Source organism: Alternaria postmessia (genome assembly GCF_024291825.1).
Source record: "Alternaria postmessia strain BMP 2775 chromosome Unknown scaffold_38, whole genome shotgun sequence".
Taxonomy (NCBI): domain Eukaryota; kingdom Fungi; phylum Ascomycota; class Dothideomycetes; order Pleosporales; family Pleosporaceae; genus Alternaria; species Alternaria postmessia.
This window is the reverse complement of record NW_026260111.1, coordinates 1-27,162: the sequence shown is the minus strand read 5'-3', so window position 1 is coordinate 27,162 and position 27,162 is coordinate 1. Positions and strand designations below refer to the sequence as shown.

General features: G+C 51.4%; 10 protein-coding genes across 10 annotated transcripts; 6 read left to right on the top strand and 4 right to left on the bottom strand.

Annotated features, from left to right (window-relative positions):
* Positions 1–61: 61 nt before the first annotated feature.
* J4E82_006443 (uncharacterized protein) lies at positions 62–4,891 on the top strand (the record flags this gene model as incomplete). The annotated part of the gene is made up of 2 exons (XM_051732700.1): positions 62–4,813; positions 4,865–4,891. 2 exons carry the CDS (start codon positions 62–64, stop codon positions 4,889–4,891), a joined length of 4,779 nt encoding a protein of 1,592 aa, XP_051587469.1.
* A 598-nt stretch (positions 4,892–5,489) lies between these two features.
* On the top strand, positions 5,490–7,185 carry J4E82_006442 (uncharacterized protein; the record flags this gene model as incomplete). Its single annotated transcript, XM_051732699.1, has 3 exons — positions 5,490–5,875; positions 5,911–5,964; positions 6,087–7,185. The coding sequence occupies 3 exons, from the start codon at positions 5,490–5,492 to the stop codon at positions 7,183–7,185; spliced, it is 1,539 nt and encodes a 512-aa protein (XP_051587468.1).
* Positions 7,186–7,517: 332 nt separating this feature from the next.
* J4E82_006441 (uncharacterized protein) lies at positions 7,518–8,263 on the top strand (the record flags this gene model as incomplete). Its single annotated transcript, XM_051732698.1, has 3 exons — positions 7,518–7,572; positions 7,628–7,984; positions 8,205–8,263. 3 exons carry the CDS (start codon positions 7,518–7,520, stop codon positions 8,261–8,263), a joined length of 471 nt encoding a protein of 156 aa, XP_051587467.1.
* Positions 8,264–8,839: 576 nt separating this feature from the next.
* On the bottom strand, positions 8,840–11,635 carry J4E82_006440 (uncharacterized protein; the record flags this gene model as incomplete). Its single annotated transcript, XM_051732697.1, has 1 exon — positions 8,840–11,635. The coding sequence occupies one exon, from the start codon at positions 11,633–11,635 to the stop codon at positions 8,840–8,842; it is 2,796 nt and encodes a 931-aa protein (XP_051587466.1).
* A 748-nt stretch (positions 11,636–12,383) lies between these two features.
* Positions 12,384–14,219, bottom strand: J4E82_006439 (uncharacterized protein; the record flags this gene model as incomplete). Its single annotated transcript, XM_051732696.1, has 4 exons — positions 12,384–12,808; positions 12,855–13,354; positions 13,407–14,126; positions 14,212–14,219. The coding sequence occupies 4 exons, from the start codon at positions 14,217–14,219 to the stop codon at positions 12,384–12,386; spliced, it is 1,653 nt and encodes a 550-aa protein (XP_051587465.1).
* A 3,049-nt stretch (positions 14,220–17,268) lies between these two features.
* Positions 17,269–17,807, bottom strand: J4E82_006438 (uncharacterized protein; the record flags this gene model as incomplete). Its single annotated transcript, XM_051732695.1, has 2 exons — positions 17,269–17,679; positions 17,757–17,807. The coding sequence occupies 2 exons, from the start codon at positions 17,805–17,807 to the stop codon at positions 17,269–17,271; spliced, it is 462 nt and encodes a 153-aa protein (XP_051587464.1).
* A 1,508-nt stretch (positions 17,808–19,315) lies between these two features.
* J4E82_006437 (uncharacterized protein) lies at positions 19,316–20,380 on the top strand (the record flags this gene model as incomplete). The annotated part of the gene is made up of 1 exon (XM_051732694.1): positions 19,316–20,380. The coding sequence occupies one exon, from the start codon at positions 19,316–19,318 to the stop codon at positions 20,378–20,380; it is 1,065 nt and encodes a 354-aa protein (XP_051587463.1).
* A 292-nt stretch (positions 20,381–20,672) lies between these two features.
* On the bottom strand, positions 20,673–22,191 carry J4E82_006436 (uncharacterized protein; the record flags this gene model as incomplete). The annotated part of the gene is made up of 2 exons (XM_051732693.1): positions 20,673–21,580; positions 21,633–22,191. The coding sequence occupies 2 exons, from the start codon at positions 22,189–22,191 to the stop codon at positions 20,673–20,675; spliced, it is 1,467 nt and encodes a 488-aa protein (XP_051587462.1).
* An 878-nt stretch (positions 22,192–23,069) lies between these two features.
* Positions 23,070–23,800, top strand: J4E82_006435 (uncharacterized protein; the record flags this gene model as incomplete). The annotated part of the gene is made up of 2 exons (XM_051732692.1): positions 23,070–23,149; positions 23,251–23,800. 2 exons carry the CDS (start codon positions 23,070–23,072, stop codon positions 23,798–23,800), a joined length of 630 nt encoding a protein of 209 aa, XP_051587461.1.
* Positions 23,801–24,677: 877 nt separating this feature from the next.
* On the top strand, positions 24,678–26,375 carry J4E82_006434 (uncharacterized protein; the record flags this gene model as incomplete). The annotated part of the gene is made up of 4 exons (XM_051732691.1): positions 24,678–24,897; positions 24,949–25,202; positions 25,256–25,698; positions 25,754–26,375. The coding sequence occupies 4 exons, from the start codon at positions 24,678–24,680 to the stop codon at positions 26,373–26,375; spliced, it is 1,539 nt and encodes a 512-aa protein (XP_051587460.1).
* Between the last annotated feature and the right edge of the window lie 787 nt (positions 26,376–27,162).

The following is a 27,162-nucleotide window of genomic DNA, read 5'->3' as shown; positions in this document are numbered from 1 at the left end:
AGCATCTGGCGGCCGCACCTGCTCTTTGTGCGAAGTCTGACTCGCACCGCGACAGCCCACCATGGCAGGCGTCAATGGAGCGCAAGGTGAGCCCACCAAGGTCACCATCCTGGGCAAAGACTCGATAGTCGTCGATTACGGCATCTGGCAGAACTACATCGCCCAGGATCTGCTTACCAACATTCCCTCGTCGACGTACGTCCTCATCACCGACACCAACATCGGCCCTCTCTATACGCCCGTCTTCGAGCGCGCCTTCGCGTCGGCCGCGTCCTCACTCTCCTCGTCGCCACGTCTGCTCACGTACCAAATATCCCCCGGCGAGACTTCCAAGTCGCGGAATACAAAGGCAGCAGTAGAAGACTGGCTGCTGTCGCAAGGATGTGTGCGCGACACTGTCATAATAGCCCTCGGCGGAGGCGTCATTGGGGATATGATTGGCTATGTCGCGGCAACGTACATGCGCGGTATCAAGTTTGTCAATGTACCCACGACATTGCTGGCCATGGTCGATTCGAGCATTGGCGGCAAGACAGCCATTGACGTGCCTGCGGGCAAGAACTTGGTCGGCGCCTTCTGGCAGCCGGAGAGGATTTACATCGATCTGCAGTTCCTCGAGTCGCTGCCCAAGAGGGAGGTCATCAATGGCATGGCAGAGGTGGTCAAGACGGCGGCAATCTGGAATGAGGAGGAATTCACAACACTCGAGGGCAACGCCGATGCCATTCTGACTGCCATCGACCAGAAGCCCGTCAATGGCCGCAGGAACTTTGACAACATTGCCACGATACTGAAGCGCATAGTGCTTGGATCTGTACGCGTCAAGGCTGAAGTCGTCTCCGCCGACGAACGCGAAGGTGGACTGCGCAATCTGCTAAACTTCGGACACTCGATCGGTCACGCCTACGAAGCCATCCTTACACCCCAGATCCTCCACGGAGAATGCGTTGCGATAGGAATGGTAAAGGAGGCTGAGTTGGCCAGATACCTGGGCGTACTAGACCCCTCTGCAGTCGCGCGCTTGACAAAGTGCATTGCGAGCTACGGACTGCCTACATCGCTCTCAGACAAGACCGTGCGGAAACGGTCGGCCAACAAGCATTGCCCCGTAGACGAGCTCATCAAAATCATGGCTGTAGACAAAAAGAACGCAGGCAAGACCAAGAAGATTGTGCTTTTGTCGGGAATTGGCAGGACATACGAGAAGAAGGCTAGCTCGGTTGAGGATCGCGACATCAAGATTGCTCTATCACCGAGCATCTCCGTACATCCTGGCATTCCCTCCGACCTAAATGTGACATGTAGGCCTCCCGGGTCCAAGAGTATCTCAAATCGCGTACTGGTACTTGCCGCGCTCGGAACTGGCTCATGTCGCATCACCAATCTACTGCACTCGGATGACACACAAGTCATGCTGGACGCATTGGCAAAGATGCAGGGTGCCAGCTTCGCATGGGAGAACGATGGCAAGGAGCTAGTAGTTACAGGCAACGGCGGCAACCTCAAGGCCTCAAGTAACGAGCTTTACCTTGGCAATGCTGGTACTGCCGCACGTTTTCTGACTTCCGTAACTGCGCTCTGCCAGCCTGTCGAAGGCGTCATATCCACAGTTGTCACTGGTAACGCGCGCATGAAGGAGCGACCCATTGGTCCGCTCGTCAAGTCTCTCCGCACCATGGGCGTGGAGATTGACTACCAAGAGAACGAAGGTAGTCTTCCGCTACGTATCTCAGCATGTGGTGGCTTCGGTGCCGATTCCTTCACAGGAGAGATTGAACTCACTGCCAACGTATCGTCACAATACGTATCATCCATCCTCTTGAGCGCACCATACTCCAAGAAGCCAGTAACGCTGCGCTTAGTCGGCGGCAAAGTCATCTCTCAACCGTACATTGACATGACCATTGCCATGATGGCTTCCTTTGGTGTGCAGGTCGAGAGATCTGAGAATGATCCCAACACCTACCACATTCCCAACAAACCATACACCAACCCCTCTGAATATGAGGTGGAAAGCGATGCTAGCTCCGCTACCTACCCTCTTGCTATCGCAGCTATCACAGGTACGACATGCACGGTGCCAAACATCGGCTCTGGCTCTCTGCAAGGTGATGCGCGATTCGCTGTCGAGGTCCTCAAGCCTATGGGTTGCAAGGTGGAACAGTCCAAGACTTCCACAACCGTCACGGGTCCGCCTCGTGGTGAGTTGAAGGCCGTCAAGGAAATCGACATGGAACCGATGACGGATGCTTTCCTGACAGCATCAGTACTAGCAGCTGTGGCATCATCAAATGGCAGCACGACCACCACTCGCATCTATGGCATTGCTAACCAACGTGTCAAAGAGTGCAACCGAATTCAAGCCATGGAAGATGAGCTCGCCAAATTCGGTGTCACCTGCAGGCAGTTTGATGATGGTATTGAAGTTGATGGAAAGGCTTATGAGCTCGAAGCTCCCAAAGCTGGTATCCACTGCTATGATGATCATCGTGTCGCCATGAGTTTCGCTGTACTATCATTGGTAGCACCAGCACCTGTTCTCATCCTTGAGAAGGAATGTACTGGCAAGACATGGCCTGGATACTGGGACTCTTTGCATCAGATCTTCAAGACCGAGCTCTCGGGTGTAGAGCTGCCGCCGCGACCAAACGCACACAAGGCTGCATCAAGAACTGAGCAAAAGTCCATCTTCATCATTGGCATGCGCGGCGCCGGAAAGACAACCGCTGGTGGTTGGGCAGCTCGCGCGCTCAACCGCCCGTTCATTGATCTGGATACCGCACTCGAGGAACACGTTGGCATGACCATACCTGAACTGATCAAGGCACAGGGTTGGGAAGGCTTCCGAAGCGAGGAACTGAAGATGCTGGCGCAAACTGTCAAAGAGAAGCCCAATGGACACGTCTTTGCCTGTGGCGGTGGAATTGTCGAGACGCCAGAGGCTCGAAAAATCCTCGTAGACTATCAGAAGAGCGGCGGCATCGTGCTACTCGTCACACGAGACATCAATGCAGTAGTCGCCTTCCTACAGATCGACAAGACACGTCCAGCATATGTGGATGATATCATGGGCGTGTGGCTGCGAAGGAAGGATTGGTACACCGAGTGTAGCAACTACCGCTTCCACAGTCAGGTCGCGGGATCTCGCGGGCTTGCTCAGACACAAGGAGAGATTGCCCGTTTCCTGAACACCATTACCGGCAAGGCTACCACCTTGAAGGCGCTCAGGAAGAAGAAGCACTCTTTCTTCGTCTGCTTATCTGCGCCACGGCTTGAGTCTTACATCAAGACGCTGCCAGAAATAGTTGTCGGATCCGATGCTGTGGAGCTTAGGGTCGACTTGTTAGAGGACCCTGAAGGTCAAGAAGGCCTGCCCACACCAGAGTTCGTTATTGAACAATTGACGATACTAAGGACTGTCACATCCATACCCGTCATATTCACATTGCGAACAAAAGCTCAAGGTGGCAGATTCCCGGACCAGGCATACGATGAAGCTCTTGTACTGTACCGGACAGCATTACGGCTTGGCTGTGAGTTTGTGGATCTGGAGATGACTATGCCCGAAGATATCCTGCGCGAGGTGTCCGAGACCCGCGGATTCTCGGAAATCATCGCTAGTCACCACGACCCTAAAGGCGAACTCAACTGGACGAATGGCTCGTGGATGCAGTACTACAACCGTGCGCTGCAGTATGGTACTGTCATCAAACTTGTTGGCGTCGCTAGCTCCCTTCAGGACAACTTTGCGCTTGCAGATTTCAAAAGTTGGGCAAACACTGCGCATCCCGTTCCTCTAATCGCCATCAATATGGGTGAGCATGGAAAGCTGAGCAGAATACTCAACGGCTTTATGACGCCTGTCTCGCATCCACTCCTACCCTCTGCTGCCGCCCCAGGTCAGCTATCAGCAGCCGACATTCGCCGCGGTTTATCTTTGATGGCGGAAATTCCGACAAAGAAGTTCTTCATCTTCGGTTCACCGATTGCGCAAAGTCCCAGCCCACGTCTACACAACAGACTGTTCCGCGAGACCGGACTCCCACACATCTACGGTCGTCACGAGACTACTGATGCAAGCTCCATTCGAGACGTCATCCGCTCGCCAGATTTTGGTGGTGGAAGTGTCACGATTCCTTTGAAGCAGGATATCGTACCCCATCTCGATGGCCTGGGTCCAGAAGTCGAAGCAATCGGTGCCCTCAATACCATCGTCCCTGAGATCTCAGTCGACGAAACCACTGGCGAAGAGGTCACGCGCCTCATCGGTCGCAACACCGACTATCTAGGCATGATACTCATCCTGCGTAACGCAGGTGCCCTGGGCGTCGGTTCCGCCCTTGTTATCGGAGGCGGTGGCACAAGTCGCGCTGCCATCTACGCACTCAAGGAAATGGGCTACGGACCAATCTACCTCCTCGGCCGCAACCCCTCGAAGATGGAGACTTTGAAGAACGCTTTCCCCGCTGAATACAAATTACATGTGATCAGCTCACCGGAAGAAGTCGAATCCATGGAAAGCACGCCACAAGTCGCCATCGGAACTATTCCTGCTGACCAACCCATTGACGCTGCTATCCGCGAAACACTCTGCACGTTGTTTGAGAAGGGTAAGGCGAGTGTCAAGGATGTTGAACCGGGTCCAGAGAGGATTCTGCTAGAGATGGCATACAAACCGCCTGTCACAGCATTGATCCAGCTTGCGATGGATAATGGGTGGAAGACAGTGAATGGGTTGGAGGTGCTTGTTGGACAGGGCGTGCATCAGTTTGAGTACTGGACTGGTGTCAAGCCGCTTTATGGAGTTGCTAGGGTGAGTTTTAATGCGTAATGCTTGATGTGAACGAACGCTGACTGTGAGTAGGATGCTGTAATCAACCAGACGGACTAATTGGTTGATATGTACATACACCTGGGTTGATGCAATGGGATTTGGGGTTTCACCCGGCTTAGCATGAAATGCAACAAAAGACATGTGTCATTACCAATATGTCCATCCATGCATACTGTTTTGCTGGATAGACATTGCTACAAATGTGCTTTTCACAACATGTATCTATGACTATGCAATCTTGTATATTGACGTGGCCCCTTCACTTACTGGGATGCCTAACACTATGGTCTATATACTATACAGCAGGCAGCATTTCATTACGTGTCATCCTCTGGATGAAGGGTAAAAGAGCGAAAGACGATATCGGGCTGATGCACAGATGCCTCTTTTCACGTGGCGCTTTAGACCTTATCCGTACTAGTGCCTGACATCATCCCGGGGTCCTGTTGGCTGAACAGCAAGCACTTCCGACTTTATCTCCGCCTGCACGACCATCATCAAACTCATATACTCCCCGCGCACTCCCCTTAACCAACTTTAGGACTAGTTCAGGGACATTTGGATGCCAAGTATATCTTTTGCAGGAGCCAAAAAACGCAAGACGCGTCATTCCGGTTTTACCTTCACGAAGGCACGTCAAGAACCCGGAGCCTCTATGCTTGGCCCAGCCGAGAACGGACTTTTGCGCCTTGTCGATGAATTACTCCTCAACATTATCGATCACATCGACAACCAGGACGCTCTTTGTAGCCTTTCCGCGACATGCACGCGGTTCCAAGGTCTCGTTGAACCCTACATCTGGCGGAAATTAGAAGTTTTGACAGGGGATCATGCACGCAACATTGCCACAGCACTTGACAAAAGGGATGACCGGACGGACTATATCCAAGATCTGGCTATTCGATACAACGATACATACCGCGATGGCGTAGAGGAATTAAACCACTTTTTGAGCCTGATGAGTAAACTGCGCCATCTGCACATTGAGAGTCCTTGCCCGAACAACGTGGAATGGCAACACGGCGGTATCTACTTTGATGGGTACTCAAGGATTGATTATACAAACTTGCTTGCAGCGTCAGTGTATCCGCGTTCCGGAATGCCGATAACACTGCCGATGCTACAGTCATGTAAGTTGAAGCTTCGATACGAAGGAGCCTGGCTAACAAGACGTAGTGACCCTACACGCACACGGTTCAGGAGACAACAAATATAAACTAGGCCGCGCCGTTGCTATGTTTAAACATCCAAGCTTACAGAACATCACGTTGTCGTGTTTGGACTTTGACGGAGAACTTGGAATATCCGCATCGGAAACCAAGACGACGCCTCTCCGGTCTCTAACGCTTATCGAATGTAACGTCAACGTAAAGTTCCTTGATGAAGTTTTGAGCCTACCCAAAGCTCTCAAGGAGCTGTCAATTGGGGAGCGACTCCACGTGTTCCAGGAATGCCAACCATCTATGGACCCCGAACGCCGCACCTCTTCCCGGCAATTTCTCCTTGCACTACAGAAGCAAGCGCACTCGCTGCAGCGTCTGACACACTGCGGTGGCCATGTCGGCCATCTGACTCCGCGCGACACCGACCCTGAAGGTGCCGAAAAACTACGCTCTCTCGTTGATCTAGAGTACCTCGAATTGGGTTTTGAATCACATCTGTACTACTACCTACGGCAAAGCGGCTTTCCACCAGCCCTCAGATCTCTTAAGATGCTCGACTCTGCCATCTCAATCAACTCAGGTCACGATCTGCGCTCGTTATCCGACATCGCCTTCCGCTCTCTCACATCACTTGTAGATGTCTGTCTCCCAAGGACACTAGCAGAAGACTTCACACTACACCTCAAGTTCTCAGATCACTCATTCTTCCGCCTCTTCGAGATTGTCGACGCAACAGAACAAGCTCACCTCCTGAGCGCACTCTTCTTTGACCGCGCAGCGACCTACAAGATTGCTTCGATGCTCAAATCCTACAGTACCAACTCCCACTTCCTTGTTTCGAGAGAGACTTTTCCATCGGGAAAGTCTTTTATCCCGCCATACATGCACGGTGAAGAACTTCCTGTCGAAGAGCTGATGTACACCAGCGATGACTTTTGGCGCTTCAACGGCATCAACTACCGTATCATGGATGACGAGAACTGGAGAGATGAGCTCAAAAAGGGGAAGAAGCTTGCTATCTGCAAGAGGTGTAAGACTAGGGGACTGGGTGTGGATGCTTGTCGCAGCTTGGGTGACGGAAGTGCCTGCATGCCTTGTAAGACGACTGATTGGGGGGTGTGTGAATGGGAGAGAGATGAGAGGGGTGAGCTAGTTGGCGCTGAAGACGTGGAAGTGAGCTCGGTGTAGAATGACTTGTTCGGCTTCTGATGCTTGGGTTAGACATTCACGCATACATGGCGTTTTTCAAGAATCGTGAAAGTTGTAAGTGCATGCAGCTGCTACCTAAAACCGCGAGGCTACACCACAATGAAATCAAAAGTGGGTCTATGTCACAAGGTGAGAATCGCACCGTTTGATCGTACCTTCCACGCGTGTCCGTGCCCGCTCTAGTGTGACCTACACTTCCTGCTGAGATTCGTGACTTATTTCCCCATCACCTTACTTCAACTGTATTTCTCCAGCCAGATACTGTGCTATCCTACGAGCGCATGCAAACAGACATGGAAGTCAGCGTTATCATGGCTGATAGGCCGATCACAACAACAGCGTCTCGTCTTATGGCGCTGCCTGGTGGTGAGTGACCTGTCTTGTTTACCGTCATTGCATCTTACGCTAATATCCTGTGCAGAGTTGCGCAATCGCATATACAAAGCCATCACCGACGATGAAGGGCCTAAAGAGACCCGCCTATGGCGACCGCGCCCTTGCGGGCAGTTCCCGAAGGTCCGCAATCCTGGTCTCCGATACCTCGGCCTCGGTCAAACGAATTGCATGTTCCGTAGCGAGTTTATGCCGCTCTACGTGACAGCTCGTCGAACGCTCATTGCCATAGAAGACGTTCCCTACTACCTCGAGGCCTTTCCTCTCACTGATCCGGCTCTTACTGCTTCCATAATCACCGTACTACGAGATTTGCTTTCCGTCTTCCGGGGACAGACATCGACTTCCAAAATCGATGTTCTTCCCCTTCTACGTGCGGATTGGAGTATGTTTACCATGCCCATTTTCGTGTATAAAGCTCTATGGCTGGCAAGGGAAGTAACGGGCGAGCTTCCTCTCTTGCTCTTGGAAAACTCGTTTTATGACCTCGCTCTCTACGGCGGATTGTGGGAAGAAACTATCACTGCGATCTACTTCATTCGTCGATGCTTGGAGAACGACTTTCATTCAAGCTCTTCCGATTCTGACTCTCATTATTACTCTAGCGATGATGACTTTCATTATTGCCCTAGAGATGATGAACAATATATCGAACTACGGCTAAGTGTCAAAATCGATGCTGAAGCTAGCGAGTTCGAAAAGCTCCGGATTTTCCATAATTTCGTTGAACGTGTAACGGCTCGTGGATGTCGGCGCATTGAGATTAGGTGCTTTAGTGGAAGACTGAGTATGTATTGTGAGAGGAGCAAAGTCTTTGCCCTAGGTTTGGGAGCCGTCAAAAAAGCTTGTAAGGTCTGGCCTGCGAAGAGCCGTCGTTATATCTTGGCTGCTAAGGAAGAGACAAACAAAGCTGCAAGAAACGTGAGCGTATAGATCTTTCATATCGTACAACATCAAGCTCTGGTAGAACAACGGCAAATCGATAGCTTGGACTCCAATAGTAAACTAGTAATACATCGGTAACACAGTACATATGATTAATGTTTAACTGCGGATGTAAATTGCTTCCTTGCAACACCGCCGTATAAGAAAATCCTGACATGCGCCCTAGGAGAAGACCTTAATGCTGTCCACACCTTCAGAAGCATACCGCAGTTAAAGTGATAAAATGCCAACCGTTCATCCCTAATTGTCTTTGAGAAAGATAATCATACACCATCATCCCCATCACTCCTGCAGCTCATTCAACCAAGTAGCCGTCCCTCGCGTTCAACAGATCCCTCAGTCTGTTTCCACCAGGGGTGAACTCTAGTCCCCTCCTTGCATCCTCCGCAATCTTCCTGTCGATGGCGGCATCTAGGCTGCTCACGATATCTTTGCTTGGTGTACGCGTTGCGTTACGATCGAGGACTGTCATACGGCGATTCACCGGGGTTTTAGGAGCGCCAGCCATGATGGGCTGCCTCAGGTCATTGACAGCAGCTTTGCGGGCGCCTAGTGCTGGAGTTTTGGGGATTGGAGTTTTTGGTGCTGGTGCTGGGGCGCGGGTCTTGGCTTTGGGTGTTGTTGGCGGCGGAGGCTTAGTGGAGAACGGCCTTGACTTTGCATCTTTAGTGGGAGAGAGGGGTTCAGTGGATGCCGGAGTCTCCATGAGGAGAATGAGGTTCTTGTCAGGGGAGCCGTCTGGTGTGGTCGAGTCAATTGGCTGGGCTCTCAGTGGGGTTCTCGCAGGAGTCTTGTTGACTGGTCTAGTTGGGACTTTGGCACGATCTGCCTCAGCCTTCTTCCGGTTTTCGTTATGCCATCCCGCGAGGCGGTCGGCGATGTCTCCTGCACTGGCAAACTTCTGTTCGTACGGTCGCGGGTCCGCTGATGGGTTGTATGGTTCTATAGCGGATGGGCGAAGAGGCTTCCGGGTGGGGACAGGGCGAGGATTGATGGGTGCAGATGGTACATTTGGTAAACGTTCTTTCAGCGTTGCAACGGCCTTACCGGGACCCGAAGTTCCAGGAAGAGGCTTTCGTGGAATTTTTGGTACGGGTGGTATGGGGCTTTTTGTATTAGTAGACGTGAGAGATGGTATCCGGCTGTGAGGTGAGCTATGGCTTGTAGCTTCAACAGGTAATGTCGGTTTGACAGGCGTCGCCAGCGTCTTACGACGAGCCGTGCTAGCCACTGTACCAGACTTAGTTGGTCTTGATACTGCACTCCCTGCACGAGGACGAGCTCTTCCCGCAGCCACCGTTTTGTCTGCACCTTTACTCTGAGAGTCCTTTCGCTTGGCTGCAGCAACGCAATCATCCTTCGCCAGTGCCGGCGTTGCACCAACAGGTTTCCACCGGGGTATGCGTGGCGCACTTGATACTCTTCGTGTCGCTGTTGGTCTTTCAATACCCTTCTCGCCATCTGCTTGCACTGCCTGAAGCGAGGAGGTGCCAGAGTCGGCTCTACTGAGAGTCTCTGGTGTGCCCTCGGCGCCTGGGCTTCCGATGTCCTGTTGGTCCCTGACGAATAGGCTTTTTGGCATATCAGAAAGTTCGTTCAGGTGCAGAGGTCCGCAAAAGTCTGTGTCGACAACCCCTGCCGAACGGCACATAGTCGCTTCCAAATTTACCGTATCTTTCTGCGTCTTCAAAAGCACGCTTGGGTCAGTGCCCACCCGTCTCTGATGGCTTGCAGGCACGGGTAGGAAAGATTTTGGTAGGCTGTTGTCTATTCCATGCCCTCTGGCTTGGTATTCCTGTTGAGACGATTCTTTCTGGTGCGTTTCTGACCTCTGCTCTGAGTATGAAAGTGAGCGACGTGGTGGGGCTGGTGACCTGCGCATCGCGTTTATTGCACTCGAGGATCCCGGATCAGCTTGACGTAATGGAAAGGCAGATTGCAATTCTTGTGGCGTGGTTCCAGTATGATCAAGCCTGGCCACCTGATCTTCTGTGATTGAAGATGACGAGGCTTCCTCCGGAAGTCTAGGCGATAGGCGTTCAATCGACTTGCTTCGGTCTTCTTGTGGTTCAGTTGACGCAGGTTCGTGCCGAAACAAAGATCCTTTTCTGATGATATCAGCAGCAGGGTCATCGCTTGTGACGGTAGTGGTCCCATTGGGTGACATGCGCAGGAAAGAGGGCGACTCTCCTAGTTTGAGCTTCTCTCCAGCCCTACGCAAGGGTGTCGGTATGGGTGAGGCTATTTCGTTATCGTGGTGAGAAGACGTCCAGTCATGAGTGCTGGTATTGTCGCATATCAGGCTGGCCATGAGCTGTCCGATGTTCTCTGGGCTGGCTTTTGGGGTTGGTGCCTGCTCTGTGGATTCAGGATGTGGGGGTGGTGGGCTGGTGAAGGCAGTTGCGATCAGGTTTGGGTTTGGAACATGTACATCATCCACACTGGTTAGGCCTCCAATCGGTTTCCTGGATGTTTCTTTCGGGTTTGTTTGAACTTTGTTCGTCAACAGGGAAGATGTCTTGATTGGATTTGTAGGCGAGTCGTCCTCCTCGATCGATCGCTTGACCGGACTTCCAGGTCGGTTGCTACCAGGCGTATCACCCAGAACTTTCCTCCTTGGCGTCCCTACAGCTATCCTGGCAGGGCTCTGATTCACTGAGCTGTACGTCTTTTGTGGACTGGGCGTTCTTCGAGTGGGAGTTTGCGGATCCGGGTTTTGCTTGGGCGTCATCTTCGTTGGTGTACCAAACAAAGGTCTTGCTGGGCTCTGGTGGATCGTTTCCCTTCGCTTCAGCGGGTTGCGTGTCGTCCTTGTGGGCGTACCTGCTGCGTCTTCTTTCGTCGGACTCGCATTCTTTAACGGGCTAGGCGTCCGCGTCCTCGTGGGCGTCTCTTCTCCTTTGGGCGTCCCACTCTTACTCGTCGTCCCGCTCCTCTTGCTTGTGATTTTACTGGGTGGTAGTTCAATGGAAAAATAGAACGCACCCTGGCCAACTTCGAGCTTCATCGGCGGCTGATTTGTCTTCTTGGGTGTATGGCGGACTACGATTGGGCTATCGCGCGCCTTCTCAGAAGTCTTACGGCCCTCCATAGATGGGCGAGACGGTATCGCAGGCGACATAGAGACTGCCCGCAGAAAGCGTTGACGCAATGGAGTTTGATCAGGAGTCGAGGGACTGCCGTGCTTTTTAGGCGACGACAGCGGAGTGGTATTGGTGGCTGTATATGCGGCGTTCTTGTTTGGTACGGAGGCTGGCGTGGTGGTCGGCTTCGCACTAGAGGTCATAGCTGCTGCAGTCGGGATGATCCCGCTATCGATATCAGTGAACGCCTCCATCATGTGATTCCGTCTATGATGAGACGAACAGCGACTGTTAAAGAGATCAAGAGTGCTCAACGCAGGACTGTTGAAAATGCACCAATCGAGAAAACTACAGAGAGCTCTAGAGAACAGTTGCGACAAGTGTTCTGCAATCAGCTGTGTAACAAACAAACATCAGATCGTCCCGCATATGCATACATACTGCAGTGAAACATGCAAGAGGCACGTTTCTTTTTGAGGAGTTAGGTATCTTCGGAAATTAGCGTGAACCCAGTTCATCAAAAGAAACGTGCTTCGGGAACAGGTGGAGACTGCATGGCACGAGCTCCATACCAAAAAAAGATGCGTCGCGCCTCACTGGCAAACGAAGAGATGCACAGGCCTAATTTACTTGGAGGATGATCGATTTCTGCCCAAGAGTAAGCAGATTTCCGTCTGCATGGTAGCTAGGGATCATGCTGTTATCCAATGGATATTGATCCAAACCTTGTAGCAGCTATTCAATTCCTCTACGCATCTATAACTTCTCCTTCAAGCTCGACTTCAATCTCCTCTCGACCGCGTCGAGGTATTCGTTGGTAGTGACCCAAGAACCCCGGTCCTTCTTTCCGCACGCAAGGGCCAGATCCTTAGTCATGATCTTGTCGACATCCACAGTGTCCACGCAAGCCTTCTCAAGCTGCTCGGCGAAAACGACGAGCTCAGGTGTGTTGTCTAGCTCACCGCGCTTGGCCAGACCTTGTGTCCAGGCAAAGATGGAGGCGATGGGGTTGGTGGAGGTCTCGTTGCCCTTCTGGTGTTCGCGGAAGTGGCGGGTGACGGTGCCGTGCGCGGCTTCGGCTTCGAATGTCTTGCCGTCAGGGGTGATGAGAGTGGAGGTCATAAGGCCGAGGGAGCCGAAACCTTGAGCGACGATGTCGGACTGGACGTCTCCATCGTAGTCTAGAAATGTCAGCGGAGTTTCGTGAGCTATGAGACATGTACGCACTCTTCAAGGCCATAACGTAGCCACCCTCGCTCTTGATCATCTGGGCGACCATGTCGTCAATCAAGCGGTGCTCGTACCAGATGTTGGCGGCCTCAAAGTCCTTCTTGTACTGGCTTTCGTAGATTTCTTGGAAGACATCCTTGAACTTTCCGTCGTATGCCTTGAGAATGGTGTTCTTGGTGCTCATGTACAGAGGTAGCTTCTTGTCCAAGGCCATCTTGAAAGAGGCGTGTGCGAAACCGGCAATGGACTCGGTAGTGTTGTACTGGGTCTGCGCGACACCACCCTCGGCAGGGAAGTCGTAGACCTTGATGACCTCAGGCTTGCCGCCCTTGGGTGTGAAGACCATCTCAAGTGTGCCTTCGCCGGGGATAACGCGGTCCTTGGCGCGGTATTGGTCGCCGAAAGCGTGACGGCCGATGATGATGGGCTGCTTCCAGCCAGGGACAAGACGGGGGATGGTGGGGATGACAATGGGCGCGCGGAAAACGGTACCTCCTCTAAAATATGCTGTCAGCCATGCTTCTCCCATTGCCCCAATGTGCGACATACAGAATGTTTCGGATGGTGCCGTTTGGCGACAGCCACATCTTCTTGAGCTTGAACTCCTCGACGCGCTGTTCATCTGGGGTGATTGTCGCGCATTTTACACCAACAGAGTACTTCTTGATAGCCTCGGCAGCATCGAGCGTGACCTGGTCGTTGGTCTCGTCACGGTATGGCAGACCAAGATCGTAGTACTTGAGGTCGATGTCAAGGTATGGGTGGATGAACTTGTCTTTGATGACCTGCCAGATGATCCTGGTCATCTCATCACCGTCCAGCTCCACCACCGGATTCTTGACCTTGATCTTCTTGATTCCTGCCTGGGACGCCATCCTGTACTGTCCGATTTGGGTATACAGACTGGATGCTGCTGTTGGGGCGCTGTTTGCGGTGGTTCGTCGCGGGCTCGAAAACTGGGCCGATTTCGCAGCTGTCTGGGAAGCTAAGCAGCGCGTCGCAAAGCTGCAAGTCTGTCGTCGAGGGAGTCGTGCAACGGAGGTTGCAGCGCGAAAAGCGGCGGGCGCTGTAGTCGCAGGCCTCATGGCTAATAGATGGTGTGGTATAACCTCGGAAAGGCAGATCCAAGGGCGTCCAGAAGTCGTTTCGTTCGCTACCGGCCGCGGTTCCGATTGCGCAATGCGGCGAAGATACTCGGCTGATAGGACGACAGGCTTAGTCGTTTGAGTCGCTAGCGGGGTAAGGAAAGCCGAGGAGGTAGGGAAAAGCCTTTAAGCTGTCACAGAGCCTGCGAGATGAACATGGCCCGGAACTGTTACCAGCACCTCGCTCGGAGGAACGGCTAATACCCCACGGTCGCATCGTGTAGACGCGAATTGATTGCCTGGGACGGCGGCAGATGTTCCTCCGTTAGCTGTCATGCGCGCGCCCTCATCCTACGGCGCGGGGCAACCGTGGCATATGACGTTTGGCCGAGTCTGACGTACTGGCGTACCGAAGCAGGCACGCCTGCACAACATGACTGCTGATCTCCAATCGACGGCGAGTTTCTGTGGTTGAGCAATGTAAGTTTGGGTCTGACGCGCAGCGGTGCCTGCTGTAGTATATGTAAGTATCCTGCCCTGCGTTCGGATCCCCTCATAACAACATGCGGGCACACGGCTGCCGGATCCGCTTCGTCGTGATGCGCGTAGAGGTCGTGTCATTGGCTAGCAGCATGGATTTACTTTTGCCTACAACATGTGGCGTGCATCGAGCTGTCTGACTGGATCAAGCATTTTCAAAAGCGAAAAAGAGACGGAATTAAATGGGACTGACGATCGAGAAAGTATTGAGTTTGGAAAGCAAAGGACCCAAATTCAGCCAGTAAGGGGCGCGCATGCCTGATGTCTCATCAAGGCATTCGCGACCCAGCATCCAAATCTAACCCGGGCAGTCACACCCGACCGACAGCCACAAGTCCAGGTACCTTCTGTCCTTCTTTTCCACGCCGAATCCTCACCTCATAAGTTCGCGAAGATCTTATGAGTACGAACCAAGCTGTGGTTTTCGTCGCGTCTTACTCTACCTGATGGTTGTTCCTCAACGCCCTGGTCCGGGACCGACGCTGGAGCGGATCGTGGTTGGGATACGTGTGCGACGATACAGACCATTCTGGTTCCGGTGCACGCAAAGACTTGGATTTTGCTGATGTAAATGTTACCGAGTTTCGCTTTGTGCTGAATCAGCATGTATCCGTACCTATAGGTTCGCGTGCAAAGTCAGTGTATGTCTCACATGCAGTTCGTACCAATGTATTTCTTACCCTTGCATGTTCGGGGTACCTAAGATGGCATGAAAGTCATCCGTACCGGCTTTCAATGTAAGCCCTGGCCAAGGTCCGCCCTTCCACCTGTTGTTGATGAATACCCTACGGCACACTGATAGTGTTTTTTGATTTTCGATGGAGACAGAGATCAGATATCGAAGATTTTTGGCATCATGGCCGTCCCTCTTTGTCATCTCTTGCCATGTAAGCCAGCCCACGTCAGAGAATTGATGGAGTATGGGCATTTGAGCTGCTGGAATCGACGGATTTCGACGTAGAGCGCTCGTCGCAGGGCCCTCGCGACTTAACCCAATGATAACACCCTCCTCTGTGTTGAACGACATCGTATAATCAGCATCGGTTGCCCGATAAGTTTGGCCGTTAACTTGGTATGTCTGGTGGTCGGCCATAGACGAGCCGTAAGGGTCGACGTGGGCCATACCGAGGATTCGATTTTTGCCTCCCTTGCGCAGGTACGTATACGAGGAAAGTCCAAGCCCGTCTAATGCACCGTCAAGGCCCCAATCATCGCGTAATTGGCTATCATCATCGTTGCCCATCTTGTCTTCTGGGTGTTCGTGCCAATACCACGTTGTGAGATCTTCCCAGGTCTGGAATGGAGATTCTGCACTTATCTGTGGGGGTAGAAAACAGAGTCCAACTTGGTCATTATTGTGGTGCATTGACCATTCAATTAAACACCCTTTTTGTCTGCAACTATCCCAGACTTCATCTGTCGCTGGTCTGGGCCACTTTGCAGCGGCGACAAAAACTTCATCTGGCTTCGATGCGACAACGAATGAATCTGCATCTGGCGCCCCCAGTATCTCAAGATTGACGGAGGCTGCGCCTTCACTTGAGCATCTAGAAGTCGCAGTCAGTTATTCTATCATGTACTCAAGCATACATCGTGGTGACGGGATATATCGATAGCGGTGAAATGCGTAGTGGAGAATGCTTACTTTTGACAAATTTCGCCGGCGACGGTAACGACGAGGGCAGCCGGCCCAAGGAACACTATGATCTGCATATTTTCGAATGATACTCGCTGGAAGTATTTCCAGAGAAGAACCAACAGTTGAGAAGTGAGAGAGACTTAGCTGTGCGTCGCTTAAGGCAAGCGGTACAATACCACTTTCACTTTCACTGGATAAAGAACGACTATGTTTTTGAGGTAAGAAGTACCAGATCGTAGATGGGTCTCTCACCTTCTCCCCTCTCGGTTATGACAAATGATACCACAAGCGAAATCCATATACACAATCCGTGAAAGAGGTCTCAATTATGTCGCTTCTCAACAGTACGAAAGATTTCACTCTACTGGATAAAACCTTGAACGTTCGAACTTATCACAAAGATGCATCATGCCGCTCTCTTCTTAGCCTTTTGAGGTGAAATACTATGTATGCCTTTAAATTGTAGCATAGATGGAGAACAGCTTAGGGAAACAAACTTCTCCGCCGACAAGGGAAGGCCATACTTCTCATGAGATCTTCTCGGCTATTCAAGAAGTTATGGCTTTCCGCACCGTTATAGCTTCGCGAGTATTTTGTGTGTACGAACCAGATTATGGTTTTCGTCACTTCTTACTCCTCTGACTGATACCTGCTCCGCAACGCCCTCGTTTGGGATCAATTCTGGACCACCTCCTAAACCAGAGCCTGGTTGCGATACATGTGCAACAATGCATGGATTGCGGTGCATTGTTTCGCATCTGAAGACCTGTATTTTGCTGACGTACAAATTGCCCAGCTGCGCTTTGTGCTGAATTAGCATATACGCGAAGCCTTGCCTAAAGGTGGGCGTACGAAGTCAGTACATGTTTCGCATACAGTTCGTACAAGGGTATCTCACATGTTTGGAGTGCCTGGTCATGAGTCAGCCAGCGGATCTTCGCGATGATAGAAGATCAAGAACAAGACAGTCTTGAATGACCCAGAAGGGTGTCGCTGGACCACATGGAGCTTGACAGCAACCTTATTGTGCCACAAGGTAGCCAAGCTACAGTAACAGATGCTGGTAGACATGTACCAACCACCCAGTACCCTCCACAAAGTTTGATGACAATCAACCTTGCTCAGAAAAACGTGGTTCGTAGTCGTCTTACAACCCCTCCTGAAATGATCGAGACTTACCGATGATTGCATGCATCTCTGGCGACCCATCCTCGAATATATGACCTGGCCAATCGTCTACTCCCCATCCCCTGTTTTCCGATGCTCTCAGTACAACTGAGACCGTCTCCCTGTTGACGACCAAAACTGAGATGAGATATCGAATGTTTTTAAGATCGCCATTCTTCTCTTTGACCATATCATCCCAACTCAGCCACACCACGTCAGAAAACTGGGTAAGTTCCGGCATCTGGTCATCTGAAACTGGTGGCTCCTGTTGTTTTCCCGTTGCTTTGGGGCTCTCTCGGTTCAGACCAATGATGACACCGTCTTTCGGATTAAGTGAAAAGGAAAAGCTAGCAGCTGTGGCCCTGTAGGTCTTGTCGTTGACCTTGTATTTCTGGTCAGCGACAGGAATATCGTGGTAGGGGTTATCCGGCGGTAGTTTGTGGTCAATACTGTGGACCCGGTTCTCACCTCCCTCGTATTCATCTGCATACGGATTAACTCCAAGTTCTTCGAGTGCATGGCCGATGCCTCAAGCCCGGTTGAAGTCGAAATATTCCTCCCTTATGCTGGCCTGGGGCCATCGAAACCAAAACCACTTCGCAAGGTCACTCAGACTTTGGTACGGCGACGCTGCTGTAGGGCGGGGCGGAACGTAATAGGTTCCTACTTGGCTGTCTTCGTAGCGCATTGCCCATGAGAGCATACATCCCTTTTCTCTGCATTTTTTCCAAACTTCGTCATCCGCTGGGAGAATTCTTGCTGGTGGTGGTGGAGGCGGAGGTCGTGGTGCTGGTGGTGGCGGCTGTGGTTTACCAGCGACCAACACTTTATCTAAATGCTCCAGTATCGTGAGGTTGCTCGCGGTTTGAGCATCATTCAAGCAGCTACAGATCAGAGTCAGTCATCGTATCATGTAGCCCAAGAGGTACTGGGATTGTGGAACAAATGCCTACTCTTGACATATCTCGCCAGTAACAATAACGAGGAGGGCAACCAGCCCGAAGAGCCTTGTAATCCACATTCTTTCGAGGGTTGTTTCCGATATGTGGCAGTGGAGACGGAAAGGTCAAAGAAGTAATGATGGAAATATCTGCTTAAGCTAGGCTACGCGCCTTGCTCGTGCAGCTTGTACCTCTATATTCACTCTCAAGCGGTATAAAGTGAACTGAACATCTGCCGAGACTTCGAATATCGACGACTACAATCTCTTCGGGCAGACAACCTAGATTGTTAATCCCATAGGCATCGCGTACTTCCTTAAAATAATGTGATATAACTGAACATAGCGCCACCTTTCTTTGTTGGAAGACTATCTTAGTGGTTATCAATCGTCGCTAGACAGCATCATCATGCAATTACGCATAGATTCTTGATTATAGCTTTCACTTATGACAATGGTCTTCACGCAAAGTCCCCGTAATCCAAGCAAGGGGGCAAAATAGACGCGCACGTGGTGCACCCCTTAGAGGGCTTGTTGATGGGCTATATAAAGTTTTGCGAATGCACGTGATAAGCTGGTTCGACAGCTACGAATTTCTCACTATTCCACCTCTCATCCCTCCCAATTGACACCACTCTCTTGGCCGTGTAGATGTGCAGCCTTCAAAGTATCACATGAAATTTAGCAGTACGCGTATGCGCACCGAAAAGGCGCATCTCCTTCTAGAACTTGCCAGCTTCTTTGATGGAGCTTGCTTTTGCTAAGTCCAGCCCCAGGTACCAAAAGCCGCCTCAAAGAGTTATAGTGGTACTTTCTTGAGAGATCGCGAACTAAGATAGGTAGGCATACACCCAGAGTGCAACTCGGTAAGGACTAGCTTCTTCATACAGCTTTCCTTCATGTTCTCTACTGAGATATTTCACCATCACGGTGAACGAGACTCTGAAGACTGCCTGAACCTTCCCAATGAGGCTAACCTAATTCTCCACGCTATGCATATATCCAACCAATTCTCCGGGATAGCAAGTTTTCACACCGTACAACCATCAACTAACCTCTATTTTGTGTGAAACGGCTACTAAACGTCATGCCGCCCAAAGCCACCTCAAAACCAGGGAAGAGGAAAAAGCGAGATCGTTCATCTGAAGATGATGAACGCCACCATGCCAAAGCCCGCAGGGCCAAAACTTCCAAAGTCAACCCGCCCAAGGCCCAGTCGCAATCCCTCAAAGCTCTAAAGTTACCAAGAGGCCTCCACGGACCTAAAGGTATAAAGTTAAAGCAACTCCAATACCACAAGTTTGGAGACGATGTCGTGATATACCACTACGCTGCGTCTTTCATCTCCGTCTCAGACTTTCGCTCGTTACTCACCCGCCAGCAACACGGCTATGTAAACTACCTTCTGGGCCCTGATCCACTAGCCTCCATCCCCGACCCATCAGGCGACGAGCTACCCCCAGGTTGCCTAGAAGTCGGCTACCTCCCATCCGTGTTCGTCCTAGGCGGCTCAGCACTCGGCTTCCGGCTTGATTCTAATCCACCAACAATAGAGTGGCTGTGCTTCGACAGAGATGTTAAAGAGAGTATCCTCGAGTTGCTGGAAATCAATACGCATACACAGCGCATGTTGTTTGAGCATGTTGCAAGTCTACCGCGGGCGCCGACGCCGGAGAAGAAGTGGGATAGGAGGCTTGCTTATACGGAGCACAAAGATTGGTATGAAAGTCTGAAGGAGGCAGGAAGGAGGCCGTTTAGGTTGGGGTTGACGTGGAGGAGGTGGGGGACGGAGATAATGATTGAAGGGATGAAGAAGAGGGATGAAGAGACTAGGTTGGAGGAGGAGAGAGCAATAACGGAGGGTGTTGCGGCCATGGAGATGGAAGACGACTATACCGATGCTGAGGAAGACGACGAAAGACGTGGAGAAGAAGATCGAGACACCGGGATTTTCCATGAGCACGGCTCCAGCGGCCCAAAAACCATTGGTGGGCGCTCGATCTTCGTTTACCGCGACCCAATTTCCAACCAGAACGTTACACCGCAGAGAAGTTCTAGATCAGATCGCTCACCGTCGTCCCTACAACCCCCAGCGCTCGGCAGCCGAAGTACGAATACGCGACAGACGCAGCCTCCTTCATCAAAAGAATGAAGTCGAAAGAAAGGCAATTATTAGACGGCGGCTACGTTTGAGAGGCATTGCGTCTGTACGAAGCTTCCGCAAAATGCGTTTGCTGTGAAAGTGTCGGATTAGGATCTTTCAACAATGATAATTCTGTACGATGATACCCCTCAAGGCGTGCTTTACCAGCGAATAGATTAATGACTAATGAGTAATACTCTCTTCTTAATGCTACAGCTACAACACATCGTCTCTCGTTTCTCATAATGTCGTCACTTCCACATACCTGCTACCGCGTGAGCTACGTTCTACCATTACAGATCTAGGCCTTGAGTCCAATCTCATCAGCAGTGAGGATAAACTCCATGAAACCAGCATTGGTATCAATGATATTTTGGATGTACTCCTCGCTTGTGGGGTAGAAGTTGGTTGGGTAACCAAACTCCATGGTGTAACCGTACACCTTGGTGAGCTTCTTGTTCTTGTGCCAGCGGCTGAATGACCAGTCGTCTGTAGCACCAGAAGTAGGGTAGAGACCAACAGCTTGTTGGGGAACATACTCGCGGCCACCGACGGAGATCATGGCATCAGTGGTACGGTTGGCAGCGATACGAATGTTGTCCCAGTCTTCTTGGTCAATGTACTCCTTGTACAGCTCGTCTTCGACGATACCGCGCTTTCCATCGTAAGCTGGGTTGAACAAGTTCTGCTTTGGATCATGGGATTGATCGACGTCGTCGCCCCATGAGTAGAGCAGAGTTCCAGCAGCGGAGTGAACGTCAATGTACCAGTGTATGTTGGGGTACTGGTCGTACACCCAAGCCATGTCTCTCGATTCTGGCTCGGAGAATGGTGCAGTGCCGTAGAAAGCCTGCGAAGTGGGGTTCGTTGAAGCAGGGGCAACGGAGGGGTCGAACTTCTCAGTAAAGTTCCAGAGGAAGTCGAAGTTCCTGTTGAGATCTACACCAACACTAAGAGGAACACCAGGCGTAGAAGAGGCGGGGTTGCGGTTCTTTCGCCAGAGGTTGCTGTTTGCCTGGTCGTGGTTCACACCATCAGGGTTCAGCATAGGAATGAACACGATTCCCGCCCCAAGAGCCTTCTTGACCTGGCTATTGGTGTACTTCTTGTTGCCGTAGGTCAGGCCGATGCGGTGCTCGTTCGCATAGAGCAGGTCAGAGACGAAGTAGATCAGGTTGTCAGGTCCACCGCGCTCACGTGCGTGAATTCCTAGTCGGGAGGTTAGTCTATCCTTCAAATGTGATTTTGAGCGAAGACATACCAGAAGTGAAGTAAATGTACTGCTTGTCCTTCTTGATCTTCTCCGCCTTGTTGGCAACACCACCAATGATCGATCGCCCCTCGAAGGTCTTTTCCGGCGTCGTGAAGAGCGACATGCCGTATTCCTTCTCTAGACCCTTCATGGCGGTGTAGACCTCGTCAATGTTGAAGACACCAGCATTCTGAAGTTGGGCGTACTCGCTGGGCTTCCTGGTACCGAGACCGCGAGGCGCGACCTTTCCACCCTTGAAACGATCGCCCTTGCCGATAGGTGCAGTTGCAGTCTGTCGCTTGTTCATGTTGTGCAAAAGCTCAACGCGAACGAGCTCTGGATCCAAACTTCGCTTGAAGTGGTCCAAATGGTCCTCTGAGATGACAGCGTGCAGCTTGTGTTCGCCACCTGCAGCCGTGACAACAGGACGGCAGCCATAATCGATCTCGCTGTTGGCCGAGATGAAGTCGTATAGCTGGTTCTTCTCCTTTGCGTAGAACGCAACGCTCAGGACATCTGACGCGAGAACAGCGCCAGGAAGCAAACCGAGGAGAGTGGAGACCTTCATGGCGGGCAGCGGTAAGAATGCTGCGACGAGTAGAAGTTGCAAATCGTGCAGACACAGACTGTCGCCATCTTGTTGTTATTTATTCAAAGTCGATTGCTTGGTACTTTCTATTGCCAGCCTCTTAGACGGATGAATTGCTTCCAGCTTCCTGATTCGGTAATCGGGGATGGCGTTTCCAAGACTCCAAGACAGCAAGCGTACTTGGCTGGCGTACATACTCTACGATTCTAAGCAGGTCCGAATCGTTATCTTCTGCTATGGCCACACGGATTTGTGCCTAACGCAAAACATCATGTTGGTGGTAGGCAAGCAGGATGCAGAAATGCTCTAAAGAATCCAGACTCCTGGTTCATGGTGTCGAAGGCGTTGCCAAGACTGCTGAACGCGGGTTAGCAAGGCACAGGTAATCGTGGCTGCGAAGTCGTGTGAGTGGTCATATAGATAAGCAGTATCGCGAGGCTGTCAAACTTGAGAGGCACAAAAGCTTCTTATCCATAGTTGAACAATAGTATAACAGGGTGGTTGCCACGGCTTCGGTAACGGGTGGCCAAATCTTGTAATTCAGGTATGCACGCTAAACTGGCGCGAAGCAGCAGCAGCTGCGAACGCTCTTGATCAGTTAGCTACTGTCGCGTTAGCGTGAACAAATTCCAAGTATGTTGGCGATCGTCTCGTAGAATGGGCGACATATGTGCGAGCTTGTATGAAGGAGTGTAGAGGCAGCGAGTGATGGAGCGACGCTTTCTGGTTGCCAAGACCATGTGCAGCTAACGCCTATCTCCGCGCCCAGATGTTCGTCACTTCTCATGACTCTCGTAGAAGCAAAGATGAAACCACCTTGATATCTGATTGTGTCTGCGGGGCATCTACGACTCGCGATGGAATATAACTCACTGCCTCCGGAGATTACCGTCCTGCTGCTGGGCGACTCTGAAGTAGGGAAGTCGACGTTCTTGTCGTGAGTACTATCATCCGGCGCGCGCTGTACGGCGCGACATGCGACAGCGGCGACGAAAGCGTGTGAATTGACGTCTTGTCCCATTTGCTGATGATTCAAAGTCGCCTGTCACTCGGCGTGCAACCTCAGAACGACGACCTTCCACCTTATGAGCTTCCCAAGCTGCGCGATATCGACCAGCCGTATGCCTTCGATATCACACTCTATGGCCGGCCGTACAGGCTGCAATTCTACGACACAGCCTCACCCCAGAACTATACGCTTCTGCACCCGCAATTCGTGATCCTTTGTTACGACATATCCTCGCGCGCGTCGCTCGAGTCGCTTTCTTCGACATGGCTGCCGGTAGTGAACAAGCACTTTAATTACGATGAAAACTTGCCTGTAATGGTCCTTGGTCTTAAGAGGGATTTGAGGCGACAATGGACGTTAGCGGAGCATGGCCCGGACAAGAAGGGCAAGGGCGCGAGCGTCATGCCACATGAGGGATTACAGACTGCGCAGAGAATGCTGTGCGATCATTACGCTGAATGTAGTGCGCTGACAGGGGAGCTGTGTAGGCAAGTGCTGGAGGATGTCGCAAAAACATGTGCAAAGACAACGACCAAGGATGGTGCAAAAACTCAAGCTGATGTGTGCAACCTTATGTAACTGGGCATGTCTGGAAACGCAAGTTGCGCAGGCTCGAACGTGGGCGCGATTGAACATGTCAAATACAGGCATGCATCGGATTGCTCAAATGCCACCGGTTCAAGTATCGCGGTTATGGTTGCTTGTGCGCGTGGTTACCTCGTCTCGAGGCAGACCGTTTTTTCCGTATATGGGTTCTACTACCCTCAACTATGAGTAACATTCTGTAGTGAGCTACCAACACATTTGGCAGAGACCTGGATATGTCTTGTATGTCGTGTGGACTAAAATTAGACAACGACAAGTTATAGACTCCGGACATTATATGTCCATTAGCTACATACTCCAGGGTAGCGTAGGCGGCGCTGCTACCGACAGGACTTCCTTTTTCATCGGGCTATCGCCGAAGGGACTCACCCGACCAACCACCTAGCAACTCTTCGCCAAATCCACCACCGGCCCTTCAACAAATGCCCACACCGACACCGCGGCTTATGAGATCGGCAAATGCGCCCCTGCACATCTCCAGTTAATCCTGTGCCGCTTGACAGATGGTCGAACCATACGTCACAACGACATGCAGATCGCGCTGCACGTGCCGACGCCGTGCATGATGATCCCGCCAAAACTACCCCGCAAAGGCGCCGCTTGGTACCCCAGAAGCTAACATACGTTTGATCCGCCTCCACACAAGAGGGTCAATTGCGTTGAGGGGAGCCTGGAGAGGCGAGGCATGCATGCTAGGTGGGTAACGTTGCCGAAGAAGGTATGCCGTCGTGATGCTATGATTCGGGCTTTGCATTCTACCGAGATGCATTAAAGGGTAGAAGCTCCCCACGGGGTTGAAGTCGTGCATTGCCCTGCCAGTTTTCTCTCCCATATCGCCTGCAATCACACCATGGCGACAACATTCGATCACGACAAGCTCTCCGCTGAGCACCAGCAGACCGAAAATGTCGCGGAGAAGATCTCGACTTCATCGGGCAGTGGTGAGCTCGAAGCGCAGAATATCGATCTTGAGGAGAAGGAGGCTGCACGTGTGCTGAGGAAGGTGGATATGAGACTCGTTCCAATGCTGTCTCTTCTCTACCTTGTTGCGTTCATCGATCGAAGTAACAGTAAGTGCAGGCTCTTGGACAAATTGATGTCGGAGTACTAACATATTGTAGTCGGTAACGCGAAGATTGCTGGTATGACGGACGACCTGAAAATGCACGGTAGCCAGTACAACACTGCAGTCACTTTATTCTTCGTTCCATACACGCTCCTCGAAGTACCTAGCAACATCGTGCTCAAGATGATGCGCCCAAGTCATTGGATGGCAATCTTGATGTTTTGCTGGGGTCTCGTGATGACACTTATGGGTCTAACGTCCAGCTACGGTGGGCTACTCGCCGGACGTTTCTTCTTGGGTGTGACAGAGGTAGGTGGAAAATATTCAAATCTAGACTTGACAGCATATGCTCACATTCGCAGTCTGGCTTCTTCCCCGCAGCAACGTTTCTGCTTACTCTCTGGTATCGCCGTTTCGAACTTCAGCGTCGCATGGCTGTTTTCTATGTAGCCGCCTCTCTCGCTGGAGCTTTCAGTGGTTTACTCGCCTACGGTATTGAGAAACTCGATGGTCGCTCTGGACTTGCAGGATGGCAGTGGATCTTCCTAATCGAGGGATTGATCCCAGTGGCGCTCGCGCTCTTCATCTGGAAGATTCTCCCGGATAGCCCCGAAACCGCCAAGTTCCTTACCCAACCAGAGCGCGACCTGCTGGTTTCCCGATTGTCCAACGATTCTGGGTCTGGACAGGGACAGGCCACCAACAGCGATAAGATCAGCAAAGAGCAGATCCTCACAGGTCTTTCCGATTGGAAGATTTGGGCTGCTACGGTTATTTTCTGGGGAAACACCGTTGGAGTTTATGGGTAAGTCAACGACAACGATTTGTGCTACCGATTCATGTCTAATATTTCTATACAGATTCACGGCCACCGTACCATCTGTCATCCAAGGCCTCGGCTACACGAGTGCCAATGCCCAACTCATGACCATCCCGATCTACGTTTTCGCCGCTATCCTTACCCTCATCTTTGCGTGGGCCTCCGATCTGACACGCAAGCGCTCCCCATACATTATCGCAGGCTATTCCATTGCCGTATGCGGCTTCATCGCTCAACTGGCCATTCCTAAGCCCGCCTATCCTGGCATCACCTATGGCTTCCTTTTCCCCGTGGCTGGAGGTCTATACTGCCCCTTTACCTGCCTTGTCTCCTGGATCGGCAACTCCCTCGCACCATCTTCCAAGCGCGCTGTTGGTATGGCTCTCTTGATTTCCGTGGGAAACATGGGTGGTATCATGGGAAGCAATATCTATCTTTCGCGCGAAGCACCAAAGTACACGACAGGCTTTTCGGCTAGTTTGGCCATGTGCTGTACCGCCATTCTCATGACTTTTGTGTTGAGGTGGGCGTATGCGAAGGAGAATAGACTGAGGGATGAGCTGATCGCGGAGCACGGTGAAGACGCTATTCGTGCGAGGTATTCCGAGCAGGAGTTGTTGCTTATGGGTGATAAGAGCCCTTTCTACCGGTACACTTTGTAATTTGCATCTACGAGAAGATGTTCAGCGTAGCTTCATGCTTTTGAATGTCGCAATCAGAAGGAGCGATATCTTCTTTGATGATCGAATGAGATTCTTTTACAATGTATGCATGATGGGTGTTCAGAAAATCTAGGTGATTACATCAGGCGCACTAAATGTATTCAGCTTCAGAGGTCAGTATGGCACCTAGGCACAATGCTAGGTTGCGAATGATCTCGGCTAACAGTGATTACACCATTAATCAACTAACTCGACTGGGTTTAGGCAAAGGTGAGACACTCCTGCAAAGCGGAAATTAGAAGAACCAATTTGATCTAGTTGCAAGGCATTCTTGTCAAAATCGATACACGGCTAGGATACATAGCTTTTGAAAATCATTCCAAAGTAGTCTAACGTGTACAGCGGATCAATCTGATGAAGGAGTGACAGATTCTACGTGCTACATCTCGACTGAGGAGTCTGACATTGCCTTCAACCGTAGCACTGGCCTCGGCCTACAAACTCGACCGCACTACCTATGCAACAACAGCCTTGAGAACAAACTGAGTGTTCGCAGCCTCCTTGATGGCGTATGAGATCACCTCTGTTCCGCTGGCCTTGCCTTCGCCACGAACGTTGAGCTGCTGCTTTGTCTTGCCATTGACGTTGTTGATGCTAAGGCAGAGTTGCTAACAATCAATCCAAACTGATGAGACTGACTGACTGACTGATTGCTTGGCAGTCAGTTCAGTGTCAGTTTAGAGCTCTCGTCTTATCAGTCAGTTCAGTTTAGAGCTCTTAAACTGAC